The following is a 15,109-nucleotide window of genomic DNA, read 5'->3' as shown; positions in this document are numbered from 1 at the left end:
TGTTGCTTGGCGATGGGAATGATGGTGGACGCCCTGAAGGGAGATGTTGAAGATATTGGCAGTCACCTTTGCCAGCAGGTCACACGTGCTCTGAGAACATGACCAGGAATGCTTTCTGGTCCTGGAGCTTTATATAGGTTGACCTTTTTGAAGGCCACTGTGGCAGCCTCACTCCCCACTAGAGGACATGAAACTGTTTGAGTGAGCATCGAGGGTGTTTAGCTTGTCTGGGAGAGATTTGACGGACTGAACACTGACCTGGTTTTTCTTTTATTAGTCAGTGATACAGCGTAGTCATAATCGCTTGGGGCCAGAGGAGCGCAGAAGAGCAGTAAGTGGACTCTGTGGACTTTGTCCTGGTAGTCCCACTTGGCCTTGGTTATGACCTCAACACTGATCACCACAAAGTGGGGAAAAAAACCTCCAACAGGCACCTAATCTGAGCTTATTCAGGTAGGTTTTAGGGGTTTTAAACATTCTAGCCATTTTTAATAAAATTACTTCTTATATAGGACTTTATATGCTTTATATAGCACTGAAATCTGATATAGAGCTGGTTAAACTTATTCTATTCAGACATTCTTATAGATGCTAATCTGAAAGTGCTGCTGAGCCTGTACTTTGGTCAGCTCGTCTGCTCTATTTTACCGGACATGCCCTCTCTCCATCATGCTGTTGTTAATGTAAAGAAGTCATTCACTTTTTCTAAACTCAATATTCTCTACATTTCATGCTTTGCCTCCAAAACGTGAAATAGACATGCATGCAGAAGTTGCATTACTGCATGCAATAATTGCATTACCAGCAGGGGGAGATGATATATTTAAAGCCAGGAAGTCAGTAGTGAGCAAGTATGAAGTGCAGTCCAGGGTTCATATTCCTTAGAAAAGATTAAGCTAGACGGCTAATATGTATGTCCATGCAAATGTGTTAATACCTCTGTTTAAACACTTTTGCCTTGAAATAAAATATCTCTCTCCTGTTACTGCAGCTTACTGCAACTTCTGCATGCATGTACATTTCATATTTTGGAGAGACAAAGCATTAAATGGATTTGAATATGTTTCTAGGGCAAACACTACCTAGGCTGCTTTTGTAGTTTTGTTTCTACTATGGTATATACTGTGTCAGGCTGAACAGGGAGGGGGCGACACCCTAATCCCACTGTGGAGTTCACCAGGAACAAGAGAAATGTGACAAAATACACCGAAGATCAAAAAATACTGCAAAAGCAGCCCTAAAGTTTCTCTGCACTGGTTCTTATACAGGGCTTTGCACAACTTCCCTCAATCGTGTCTTTCTATGCTTTGTCCGTAAGTGCTTCCTATCTAACATTCATGTGCGTTCACACTGCATCACATAGCTATTCAGGGTTAGTGTCTCGCCCAAGGATATTTGGCATGCAGACACGGTGGTCGAACCATCAACCTTCCGATCAGTAGGTGATCTGCGCTACCACCCCACCTAAAGAATTAGGGTATTCTTCAGAGACAAGAAGCTCAACCCAATGGAGCACACGTTTCAGCTGTTAGATACAAAAGTGAATGCAGAAACACCCAAAAAATAAAGCTGACAGCAGTAAGGACCTAGCAGAGGTTTTAAAGGAGGAAGAACAGTGTTTGGTGATATCCATGTTCTAGACTTGAAGATGTTATACCTGCACGTGTGGGCCGACCTCATATTAAACACTATGGATTAAGAATGGAATAGCACTCAGGTTCATATTATATCACAATTTGGGCAATGTTCTGCTAGGAAACCTTGGTTCCTGTCATCCATGTTGATGCTACTTGGACACGTAACACCTACCTAAGCATGGTTGCAGACAAATGTGCACCGTTTCATGGAAACTCTGATGACTGCAGTGTCTTTCAGTGGGTTAATGCTCCCCGCCATAAAGGGGGAAACAAGGTTCAGTGATGGTTTGAGTAGCATAACAAGGAGTTTGAGGAGTTAAGTGTTCCTCCAAATTCTCCAGATCTCAGTCCAACATCCAACATCAGTGGGATGTGCTGGACAAACAAGTCCAATCCATGAAGACTTGACACTGGAACTGGAAACATCAAAGAAGTTCTCAAACAAAGATCCTAAGTTCATTGCATTGTTCTACCTTCTAAAAACATATTTGCTGCTATGAATGGAATCTTTCACCTATAAGTCACAGCTGTTAATAGTGATACTGATGTTGGCCATGTTTAATGTGTATTTCATGGAAGTATTCTAAGAGTGCACTATTAAATTTGCATAGTTGCATGCAGTTCTGGCCTACAAATAAATGATGCAGGAGGAAATAACATAATGTGATTGAGTTTTAAAAGCTTAAAAACTGGAAACAAGTTGAATATGTTTAAAATGTACGTCAGAAAAATGCAGATTGGCTCAAACAGAGTTTGTGAAGGTTTTACCAAGGAAGCAGTTTTTTAATAGATCCTCTTATATATTTTAGCCAAAGGTGTAGGTGCTGTTCGATATAACGATATATATCGGCTCACGATATAAAAACGTCTATCGTTTCATATTACGCTATCGTTTGTTTTGTGGTGTTGCAAATGAAAGTGTTTACGGCAATATTTTTTCATGGTTTCTATGGTCACTGTACAACTGCTTAAAGTTCTCTCAGTCTCTCATATTTAATATAACCACACTACGGACAGACAAGCGACTGTTTTTATGCGTTATCGCTAGCAACAACGATCGTCTGGCTCCGCCGTCCGCTTCTTTAATTTCCACATAAACCTTTCACAATAAAGCTGAAGATCCTGTTGAGATTTTTCAAAATAAACTGAATCATGTGAAATAGTATGCAGAGTGTTTATGAATGAGAGGCCAAAAAGAGCCGCCAGGTGCTAAAAAATAAACCTTAGAGCAGGCTTTTCCCCGCTGTGTGATAAATACTCACAAAGAAAAATGCGCCTGTTTCAACTTAACACTGGACTCCAGGTACACAACACCCAGCTGAAAACACTTCACACAAGTCGAGTTGCCCGAGATTCACAGAATTAGCTGAAAATGTTAAATTTTTGTGATATATATCGTTGTCAGGACGATAAATGTCTTATATCAGGATAAGAGATTTTGGTCATATTGCACAGCCCTACAAAGGTGTGCCAAACACTAAAAACTCTTTTTAACAAACACAAATGTTTTTAACTAGTGGACACAGTCAGGTTCTGCTGAGTTTTCTAAACTTTCTTGGTTCTACTAACCTAGTTAGCTGGACACATTTTTCTCTAAGACCTGAAGGTTTGTCAGTATCATCAGCAAAATGATGATTTTCCAAATCCTCTGTTTTAGTTTTGCTATGCGCCTACTGGCCTCAGGAGGGCAGTAGAGGCCTGTCTCCACATGATCACTGTACCCCAGTATGAACTTAAATACTAATGTTTGCTGAGCTGTGCAAGTTTTATTTCTGCGCTAGAAAGGAGAGCATGGTGCAATAAAAATGCTTGTTTTGTGTCTGCCTGGTGAGGCAATGGAAAAAAATGTGCAGATGAAACAGAAACAGTGGGATGGAAAAAATGCAGGGCTGGGCTTGCACACACAGCGGCTGCAGCAGGATGAGACCTGCAGGTGATTAGTGCAAGTTTGTCTGTAGTTTCTGTAGTGCTGCTTAACATCAACACACAACACTCGATGGACGCGGAGCATCAGCAGACTGTCAGGAGGCTCACTAATATTACAGAACACACACAGAGGATAGTGACATGAGTCACTGTGCATTTACACCCATGCTCAGCTGGCCATGAACTGTGCATGCTGTTTCCGTCTTGGCGTTTCTGTTTTATGGATTTTCCTGTAAGTGAACCTCTTGTGTGGACTTACTCTCTCTCACCGGTTGTGTCTTTGCTTATTTGGGATTTGTAGCAATCTGCTTCCTCTTAGGATACTTTTTTCTTCCCCAGTATTTTAGCTCATTTATTTCACACAAAGACGTTGTAGCAAAGATGTTATAGCATTGATCCCAAATGAATGACATTTTCACCTCAAAATTCTACAGTGACAAAGTGACATGTTTTATTATTAAAAGTAAAAAACAAAAACGTAACATGTATTAGGGCTGGGCTATATCATACCGTTCATGGTAATACGGTGTAATTTTGGGCAACGATAGGAAAATGAAATATGGCGATAAAATATGGGTCAAACGCACATGCGCAGTGCCTTTGTTTACATACGCACATGGCGGCGACGGAGAACGAGAAGAGCGAAAGTGGATCGTTGAATAAAACAGATGAACCTGAACTGGTTTGTAAAAATGCTGCAGCTTCACTGGTGTGGAACTGGTTTAGCTTTCGTCCGTCAGATACACAACAAAGCACTATTTTTGGTAGAGCATGCTAGCGGGCCGTCGTTATTACCGTGTTGTTTGGAAAATACGGCACACTTAAAATCATCCTTTGATTTGTCTGAAAGTCGACAGAGCCCCTTATAATCCCGTGTGCCTTATGTATGAACTCTGGTTGTGTTTACTGACCTCGAAACGATTTTATGTGCACGGCGCTCGAAAATCTGAAATGTTTCAGTACGACTTTGCTAAGCTACGAAGCCGCACCGCTTGATGGATTGTTGGAGCATTACGGCTATTGTAGGCGGAGCCTCGCGGAGTGATACGTGCTGTGCTTCAACATAATATTACCGTATTGTGTGTGTTTAACCTCTTTTTAAGTTTTGTGGATATTATATATCCACATATATCCTTATGCTGAGGATATGTCGGCCAGTTTCCTCTGGAAATGCCTTTTGGTTAAACTGTCAGCGAGGAGTTTGCATTTGCACTGTTAATTTTTATATAACTTTAATGCACATAAAAAAAACAGCTGCAGTTATATCGTTATTGTAAATTTTCAAATGTATATCGTGATAAATATTTTTAGTCATATCGCCCTGCTCTAACATATAAGAATTCACAGCCTTTGCACAATACGTTGCTGAAACCTTCGGCCTTTGGTCTTTCTGAGTATGACGCTGAAAGCTTGGCACCTATTTTTGGACAGTGTCTCCCATTCTGCTTTCTAGCACCTCTGAAGCTCCTACAGGTTGGATGGGAGCACTGACGCACAGCCATTAGCAGAGCTCCTCAGAGACCTTTCTACATCTGTTGTTCCCTCAGCCCTGGTACCTCTCGATTTTCCCGTGCTCGTTCTTCCTGATGTTCTAAGCTAGGACAGGATCTATCACAGCTCTGGTTCTCTGCCCACCACTGTGTCTGGTTGGTTGTCCAACAGCTGCTTGTCTGGTATCCCACAGGACCTTAGCTCATTGTTCTCAACAGCGTTTGATGATGGCTCCCACCAGGACTTGGGACTGTGTTGTCCATGTGCCACACAGAGGATCCTGCACATCAGTTAAGCTACTTGGTCGTGCCTCTCAGTGAACACTTTCACAGCTTGCATCTTACATCCTGCTGCGATGTGTTGGATAGTCTCTGGGGCAGGTTTGCATAGTTTGGGGCTGAGGTCCTGGATTGTGGCTCTGACACTCACTAATCCTTGTCCTCTTTTATAGGGACATAGAGTGTCGTGGTCATGGACTTTGGGTGGAGGGTTTCCCCTGTTTCTTTCTGTGCCTGCTTATTGTTACAGGACACGTGTCTGTGAAGGTTCTCAGTCATCCAGGTCATCGTAGTCAAAGGAGCTTAGAAAGAAAAGCGTCTGGACTTCTTTAAGTTACTTGAAGACGTTTCACCTTCATCCGAGAAGCTTCTTCAGTTCTAAGGTCAAATGGTGGAGAGACCCAGATATAAACCTAGTGGGAGTGTCCCCCCACAGAGGGACAAAAGGACCCCCTGATGATCCTCTAATCACCTGAGCCAAGGTGTGGAACTGGGTGTGGGTCCCAATCAGCCAGAGTTTCAGGTGAGTTCATTGTGAAACCTGGCCCCACCTTATCATGCGAATTCCTGAGGTCAGATGGCCCAGGATGTGAGTGGGCGTTAAGGCGTCTGGGAAGGGATCTCAAAACTGGATTATAGATGGCAGACAGTTGGTGTCGTAAACCACCGCCTCTGTTCAAAGATGGTCGTCACAGTGGACATAGATGCTTCTTTCACTCCTCTTTCAAACCATCTGTCCTCTCTGTCCAAAATGTGAACATTGGCATCCTCGAAAGAGTGACCTTTGACCTTTAGATGCAGATGGACAGCTGAGTCTTGTCCTGTGGAGGTGGCTCTTCTGTGTTGTGCCATGCGCTTGTGAAGTGGCTGTTTGGTCTCTCCGATGTAGAGGTCTGGGCATTCCTCGCTGCTGTACAGCAAACACCACATTGTTAAGTCTGTGTTTTGGAGTTTTGTCTTTCGGGTGAACCAGTTTTTGTCTGAGTGTGTTGCTGGGTCTGAAATACACCGGGATGTCCTGCTTGGAGAAAACCCTCCTGAGTTTCTCTGATACACCGGCTACATAGGGGATGACAATGTTGTTGCGTCTGTCCTTCTTATCCTCCCTCGCTGGTGTCTGATCTTCTTTTCTGTGCCTCTTTGCTGACTTTAAGAACGCCCATTTAGGATAACCTAGGGCTGTTCGATATAACCATATATATTGGATGACGATATAAAAACATCTATCGTTTCATTTTATGCTATCGTTTGTTTTGTGGTGTCGTAAAATAAACTGTTTACAGCAATATTTCTTCATGGTTCTGATGTCACTGTAGTTATTAATGTCTTAAAGTTCTCTCTTTCTCTTATATTTAATATAACCACACTACGGACGGACAAGTGCCTGTTTTTATGCGTTGTCGTTAGCAACAACGGCGGTAACAGCATTGCGTGTCCGCTTGTTTATGTTCCACATAAACCTTTCACAATAAAGCTCAAGATCCTGTTGAGACTTTTCAAAATAAACTGAATCATGTGAAGGAGCAGATTATTTACGGATGAGAAGTAAAAAAGACGCTAAAAAATAAAGCTTAGACTCAAATGTTAGAACAGGCTTTTCCCTGCAGCACGCCGTGTAATAAATACAAAGAAAACGGCGCCGTTACAACTTATGTCTAAAAATGTATCGTTTCATGCATCGGTTAAAACATTCGACTCCAGCTACATGACGCGCAGCTGGAAACACTTCACGCAAGTCGAGATTCACAGAATTTACAAAAATGTTACATTTTTGTAATTTATATCGTTATCGGACGATAGGTGTCTTACATCAGGATATGAGATTTTGGTCATATCGCCCTAAGATAACCACACGTTTTGAGTGCTTCCTTTACATGTGTGTGTTTTCCTTCTTTTTCCCTTCAGGCTTAGAGGGAACATGTTCTGCCCGGTGGTGTAGGGTCCTGATTACTCCATGTTTGTGTTCCAGAGGGTGATGGGAGTCAAACAGGAGGTACTGGTCCATGTGTGTGGGCTTCCGGTAAACTTCGATGTTGAGGTTGCCGTTCTCTTCAATGTGCACAGCGCAGTCCAGGAAAGGCAAACAGTCGTCCTTTGTGTCTTCCCTGGTGAACTTGATGTTTTTATCCACAGCGTTGATGTGCGCAGTGAAGGATTCCACTTCTTGTGTCTTGATTTTGACCCAGGTGTCGTCTACTTATCTGTACCAGTGGCTGGGTACTCTTCCTTTGAAAGAGCCAAGAGCCTTCCTTTCCACTTCCTCCATGTAAAGGTTGGCTACAATAGGTGACACGGGGGAGCCCATGGCACAGCCATGTTTTTGTCTGTAATAGCCTTCGTTGTATTTGAAATATGTGGTGGTGAGGCAGAGGTCTAACAGTGTGCAAATCTGATCGGGTGTGAAGTTGGTCCTGTCCTCCAAGGAGCTGTCTTCTTGTAGTCGTTTTCTGACCGTCTCCACTGGACATGTGCATTTACAGCTTGGAGCTTATTCTCACCATTCAACTGGCTTGTCAGCACCTGCTTTTCCTTCTGGCTGTACCTGACTGTGGCTGACCTTTGTGCATAGTCATCCACTGGCCTGTGGGATATCCAGGTACGTGTAGCTTTTGTGCTACATCTGCTAGTGTTCCTCCACCCCTTCAGTGCGGATGAGCTTGCCTGTCTTTGCAGCCATTCGACTGTCCTTATCCAGCCTGAATAACATCCTGATGCCTTCACTGTACATCCTGGTGATGTGGATCAGTGAGTCAGTGTCCTGGCTTATAGCTTGTCACCCATGTACAGTAGTTGGTTGGTGGTTGCTCCGCTGCAAAATGTGTAGCCATGTCCACTGTTAAATGGTAAATGGACTGATTCTTATAGTGCTTTTCTACTCTCAAAGTGCTTTATACAACATCCATCCATGCTCATTGTCGGGGTCGCAGGGCAGCAAGAGGCAGGGTACACCCTGGACAGGTCTCCAGTCTGTCGCAGGGCCAACAGACAACCATTCACACTCAGGTTCACACCTACGGGCAATTTAGACTTACCCAAGTAACCTAATTAAGCTTCACACACTTTCATACTCTGATGCACCGGAGAACAACTTGGGGTTAGTGTCTTGCTCAAGGATACTTGGCATGCAGACTGGAGGAGCCAGGGATTGAACCACCAACCGTCCGATCAGTAGATGACCTGCTCTACCTAGCTGCAGCCACCCCAAGTGTGACAGATGTCGGTGATGATCAGGGGATTGAGGTGTAACAGCAGCAAGAACATTCTGTTGGCCAGTTGGCGTCCAGTGTTGTTCCCCATGAATATTATCAGTGTGTTGCTAGCTTTGTACAGTGTAAATGAAACGTGTGCTTACTCAGCTTGGTTGCTACAATGAGAGGAGCTTCCAGGTTGGAGTAATCTGCTGCTAGCTTCATGGTGTGGTGTAAACATGATGTTTCAGAGTCTTAACAATTCATTCAAATTTGGCTCAGATCTACCAAAGTCTCCAAGGTCATTGTTCAAAACATCGACCTCTGACCTCTCCTTCAAGGTCAGTCATTTGATTTAGCAGACATCTGTACTCTAAGTGCTTCTTGGTGATCTTTGTAAATGTTGTGACTTTTTTCCCCTCAATGAAAAGAAAAGAAGAAACCATGTATGTTGTTTATGTCAACCGTCATGTTTAGTGTTTGGCTTTTGGCCTCAGAGACGTAGTTTTTCTTGTAATTAAATTAGTTAATATGCAACTAATTAAAGATGATACTTTTTCTTTTATTTGGCTTTAATTATGTAACTGTATTATTTAGTTCCAGTGTACGGCACTTTGGTTGTTTTAAAGTGCTTCATCAATAAAGATGATGATATTGACTGTGTGAGCAGTCAGGAACAGTGTTGTCTGTCATTGTGCTTTAAGCTCTCTGCTATTAATACCTCACAGAAGCATGTTATCAGCCTGCCTCTGGATCCCTTCATGCTTCTCACTAGTCCTGTCTCTCTACTCGTCCTTCACCCCTTTGATTTTCTACTTTGGTGTCAGTCTCCCAGCTGCATGTGTCATTTCTGTCTGTCAGTACAAAGAGAAAAGATATGAATGTTTTTGTTCTGCGTGAGGAATCACTGTCATGTTTCCACTAATAAACAGTATCAGGAGTGATGTCAGCGTTGCGCTCTGTCTCCCACTCTCTCGCACAGACGCAGTCATTGCCCTTCATTCTGTATGATTAGTCAGTGTTGGCTTGTATCTGTCAGCGGAGGAATAGGAAGAGAGAAGAAAATAGATTTCCCTCCTCCTTCCACCGATGATTGGCCTGCAGTGAATGAGACCAGGAAAAAGAGAGGAGGGGACTGTGGCTAATGCGTCATAGGCTGGCAGGGCCTCGTTTAAGTGGCTTTGGATCTGGGAGAGAGAGAGAGAGAGATTAAAGTGTGAGTGACATTTTCAGCTCTCCACACCCAAATCTCTGGAAAATTCCTTGAGTTTTCAGTCTGCTGCTGAGCGAGACAGGAGCAAGCTGCAGCAGAAAACGCAGATTAGCAAATGTTAGATGTTGTTTTCAATTTCTAACTTTAGATTCTTGTTTCATAATCTTGGAATGTGCCGCACTGCCTCTCTAACATTGTGGACTTGATGTACTGTGGGCACCGAGGGAGAAAAGCTGAAGCCAGTGCAGGGGAAGAACCCGACCACGGTCCTGTTGTCTCTGCTCGTCCGTCACCCTGGGGAAAGCTACAGTCCTCCAACCTCGTCCCTCCTCCTCCTCAACTTCATTGACTGTTGCAGCGTTGCATCGCACCCTGAACTCAGTTATCAGGTGGAAAAGGTTGCGGATCGGCGGGTCGCCTGTCATGCACATTAAGACCACTAAATGTAACCGGTTCTGCCTGGTGGCCTCTGTGACCAACCGGGAATTATTCCACCACTCTGAGGTGCAGGTAACGCTGTCACTAAAGGATTTCCTGGAATTTGACTAGCGAGGCAGCTGACCCTGTGTGCGTGAGACAGGATCTACCAGCAGCTTCCAACTGCATTTGTGTTGACTGTATATAGGTTTTATGTGCAGTTCATCGTGTAATGTAGCTACTGAGAGGTCTGCTTAAACTTGATTTCACAGCTGAATAAACCCAAGCATCCAGCTCAACTACCCTCTAAAACTGTGTTTCAGTAGTAATGGACAGCCAAGTGTGAAACACAGTAATGAGGATTGAGGATTTTAACATGATTTCCTTGAGCTGTTGGTACAACTCGATAATAAAACAGTGTTAAGAAAAAGATGAATCCTACATCTGCACTAATGTGTGCTAATCTCTCGGCGTTTAGGTAATATCGATCATTTTAGTGTGTCTGCATGATCAGACGTCTGTGGCTTTATTCATAGAGTCTTCAAATAACTCTTTCTACCCGGCTCTTGCTCAATATCTTTAGCTAGAAAGTGAAGAAAGTGCTGAATGGGCTGTAAGATGGTTCAGAGATGTCAGTCATCAGTCTCCTCCTGCTGTCTGCTTCCTCTGTGTTTCCAGGCTGGCTTCGAGGCCTTGTTCCGTTCGTTCGACTCGGAAGTGCAGTTCCAGTACTTCAAGTCGTTTCGGCGGATCAGGATCAGCTTCAGAGATGCTCTGGCTGCAGCGGAGGCGAGACTCCGACTACATAAGACGGACTTCAACGGCAAAGAAATGAGACTTTACTTCGCTCAGGTACATCTGTAGGCTGACATCTATCAGACACATGTAGCTTTTTCAGACCTTCAACTAAACCAGGTGGAGCTCTTGATACACTTTCTGAATGTCATCTATGTTTGTCCCAAAGTTTGGAATAATAAATGAAAATTGAAATAATAACTAAAAAACAACTTTACATTGTGGAAGAACTTGTGTGTTATAGCAGTGTTCGTTCTTCTCTTATAGAGATGTGCGAACTTTCACTTATTGTGACATCGATCAGCGTCCTCCAGACTAAATCTGACATGTTAGCTTCAGTTTGATATGAATGGAGCTGCTGCTCTGTATGTGTCTAAGAATAGAATAACCTAGTGTAGTTTATTAGAGTGTTACATTCTGTCTACCTAAACAATGTTGTTAGCTTGCTTTATGTCAGCTAGCTGATTAATTCATCCTTTCTATGCTACAAAATAATAAACATTTCAATTCAGCTTTATTTACACAGCACCAACAACAACAGTCACCTCAAGGCGCTTTATATGTAAGGTAGATCCTACAATAATACATACAGAGAAAACCCAACAATCATATGACCCCCTATGAGCAGCACTTTGGCGACAGTGGGAAGGAAAAACTCCCTTTTAACAGGAAGAAACCTCCAGCAGAACCAGGCTCAGGGAGGGGCGGGGCCATCTGCTGCCCTGTGGTGAATGACGCAGTGATTAGACGTGCCACTTCACAGTAGGGCGGATCCCAGAAGCATAGGATTTCCACCTCCATGTCTGCTGTGGGGACTTTGGTGCTCACGCTGGAGCAGTGGGACGAGCTGGTGCCAGTCACATGCAAATCAACGTAGAACGTTTGTTTGTTCCGTCTTCTTCTACTAGAATCAAACTACCCTAAAAATGAGAAACTGTTCATTTGTTTTTAAGCAAACTTACAAAGTCAGAAGGGGATCGAATAAATAATTTTCTCACTGTAGTTAAAGTTGGTGAAATACACAGGAAGAAATATCCAATAAATCACTGACTCTACAGTTTAATGTGACTGAGTGGTTTCAGTGGTCTGACTGTAGAAGCACTGTGTAAATATCAGTCCATTAGTTAGCTGGGTAGGTAGGTGATACAAACACAATCATCAGTCCGTTTCTTTGGCAATGACCAACTTTTGCTGATGCTACAGTTTCAGTAAACCTGTGATATATTGCTGGTTACTTTAAAGTGCTTCCCTGCCTTTGCACTGTGTAGTCTGTTCACATAGGGAGTCCTCGTCTGGAGCCCCCCAAGCCAGAGAAGCAGTTCCTGATCTCGCCTCCTGCTTCCCCTCCAGTCGGCTGGGAGCAGTCTCAGGACGCCACACCGGTCATCAACTATGACCTGCTTTGTGCCATCTCTAAACTGGGGCCAGGTATACATTATGATTTTCCATCTGTGTGTGAATGTGTGACAGGTTTGTAAAACACAGTCGACACTTCCTGCAGCCTCAAATGCACCTGAAGGCTCTCTACAGGCTTGGAACGAAGCGGAGTGGTACATGATTTAAAATGGCGTTCCTCTTCTTTTAACCTTTTTATGTCTTCCTTAATTTAATTCTCGATAAATTCATCATAACTGATTACAAGTGTGTGAGGTTGTCTCCACACTGATATTGACATCAACGCCTACAACTCAGAGTCAGGAGCCAGGCAGCAATGACTGCCAGTAGAACTGCAGACAGGCGTCGTGTTTAGAGGGAAACACCGCGATCAGAGCATCGTCACTGTCACTGAAACAAAATTAAGTGCTGTCCCTGCTGCACTGAAAAGAACAAAAATAATAAAGAGAAAAACTATAAAATGAGATTTGAAATGGACAAAAGAAGCATCTGTTGCACTTCAGGAGCTGCGCTGTGGTAGGTGCTCATTGCAGTGTTTCATTTCCACTTTATTTAACAGGGACCATGTACAACAAAACAATCTAAGAGAAAAGATGTCCCAGGTATCGATGACATCACGTAAATAGAGCAACAGTGCACACTAGATTACTCAGGAAGCTGAGCCCTGATAGTTTTTAATGAATTATGATACAAACCATTCACACTGAGGTCTTCAAGGCCAGTTTAATGATCATTGGTCAATAATTGACTAAAACGCTTAGAAACTATCATTATTACAAACACAGTGTGAACATATAGAAGGTATTGCAGATAAGATTTAAAAGATTTAAAGATTTAAAATATGTCACATTTGACCTCTGACCTCTTTTTCATGGTCAATAGATAGATCTGAAGGTAAAAGACAGTTTTAAATGGCACTTTATGTTTCTTACTGCTCTTGTTTATATTGAATACATACAGGGATCCTAAATATCACGTTACTTTTGACCTCTGACCTCTTCTTCAAGGTCAAACTTTCATGAAATGTGGGGGAGGTTCTATAAGTTAATGCTTACAAGTCTTGTGCATGTCACACAATCATTATTATTATTATTATTATTATTATTATGTGTTAGTGAAAGTCAACAACACAGCTTTGTATAGCCGTGCAGGCGAAAGGCTCCTCGAGAGAACGGGACACTGAGCTCAGGGAAGTGATGGGAAACCCACACTTCATGCACGTCTGCTAGCATAGACACACAGCACATTTAAAAGCAGTGAGGATTAGAGATGGACCGATCCGATATTACGTATCGGTATCGGTCCGATACTGACCTAAATTACTGGATCGGATATCGGAGAGAAATAAAAAATGTAATCCGATCCATTAAATATCAAAAAAGCACCTCACAAAACTTGGCGACATGGCGAGCCGGAGCAGTGTGGTCACGTGATAGAGCGGCTGTAGCCTGCTAGCAAACATTTCATCTCGGAGGAAGTTATCTCAGAGAGAAGTAAAGCAAGTGTGTAAGTTCATCTCTGAATGTTTGTAAAGCATTCCCGCGTTAAGCTTAACAACGATATATGGAGCGACTGCCTCTCTCTCTCTCTCTCCTGCTGCTACTTCAATCATGAAACTGCTTAATGATCAGCTGATCGGCTTTTCTGTTGCGAGTCTGTCTCTCTTCTTTGTTTTTGGCCCACTTCTCACCAGAAAGAGGAAACCAGCGGCTGAACAACAGCAGCACGTTTAAGCTTGATCAGCTGTTGTTAGAATTTATTTAATATTATTTCTACACCAGGATCTTTTTCTACAGCTGACGTAACTGTGCAGGGGCGGATCTAGCAAAGTGTAGCCAGGGGGGCCGATAGGGCATGAACAGGGAAAAGGGGGCACAAAGACATACTTTTCTTTCTTATTCTCATTTAAAATATCTAGCTTTTAATTATTTAATAATTATCTGAATCTGACACCCAAAGTTTTAATCTGATGTAAAATGTATAGAAGTCCATTACTGTATATAGTAACTGTATATAGTAACTGTTAAGTCTAATATACCCTAGTACGTTTTAGTAGTAGTACTTTTTCCTTTGGGAACCATCTGTGCAGTCTGCAATTCTGTTGAAGAAAGATGTTGAATCTATTTAATTATTCTTGAAAAATAATTTATTTCTGTGATTTTTTTTTTTCACCCTGCATCAAATTAAAGTTGATTACATTGATTAAGCATCATGAGGTGGAGGGTGGTGGTGGGGGGGTGGGGGGTGGGGGGGTGGTTCCCTATTTTCTTTTGCTGGGAGTTTGCAACCCTATTAGTTAGGTTGCTTAATATTTCTGCTAAGTACTCTTTAAAATACCAGAATAGGGAGGATGGAGTAGGTTTATGTTTATTAGATTGATCAGTTTTGCTGAACTATGAAATATTTTGGGTGCAGTGTGTTTTTTTGCATACAGGTATAACAGAATAGCTTTAGTGTTGTTGTTTATTTAAACTTGAGTATAAACTTATACAAAATGCAGCAAGATATTAAAAAAACAGTTTTACTGATTAAAAAACACTATATCGGATTCATATCGGTATCAGCAGATATCCAAATTTATGATATCGGTATCGGACATAAAAAAGTGGTATCGTGCCATCTCTAGTGAGGATTAGAAACCTATATCAACAAATGTTTCTGGCACAACTTCACCTTCTTCCAAGGTGCACGGAGAAGACAAAGATCTGATGACCTGAAGACTCCAGCAACACTTAAAGTAATCCGGTCAGTAAGTGATGACGTGACGAA

At 42.6% G+C, this 15,109-nt stretch overlaps 1 protein-coding gene across 2 annotated transcripts in view; it reads left to right on the top strand.

The window, feature by feature from the left end:
- rcan1b (regulator of calcineurin 1b) overlaps positions 1 to 15,109 on the top strand; it is a 28,449-nt gene that overhangs the window by 2,133 nt on the left and 11,207 nt on the right. Inside the window, exons 1-3 of one of the 2 annotated variants that reach the window (XM_085151440.1) lie at positions 7,545 to 10,243; positions 10,829 to 11,002; positions 12,214 to 12,373. In XM_085151440.1, coding sequence (XP_085007566.1) covers positions 10,157 to 10,243; positions 10,829 to 11,002; positions 12,214 to 12,373 — 421 coding nt within the window. In that variant the 5' untranslated portion in view covers positions 7,545 to 10,156. Of the gene's footprint in view, positions 1 to 7,544; positions 10,244 to 10,828; positions 11,003 to 12,213; positions 12,374 to 15,109 lie in introns of those variants that run through there. The other variant, XM_085151439.1, reaches the window with a different exon arrangement.

The sequence above is a fragment of the Neolamprologus multifasciatus genome, chromosome 23 (assembly GCF_963576455.1).
Source record: "Neolamprologus multifasciatus chromosome 23, fNeoMul1.2, whole genome shotgun sequence".
NCBI lineage: Eukaryota > Metazoa > Chordata > Actinopteri > Cichliformes > Cichlidae > Neolamprologus > Neolamprologus multifasciatus.
The sequence above is the reverse complement of the archived record's forward strand: the minus strand, read 5'-3'. Positions and strand labels throughout refer to the sequence as shown.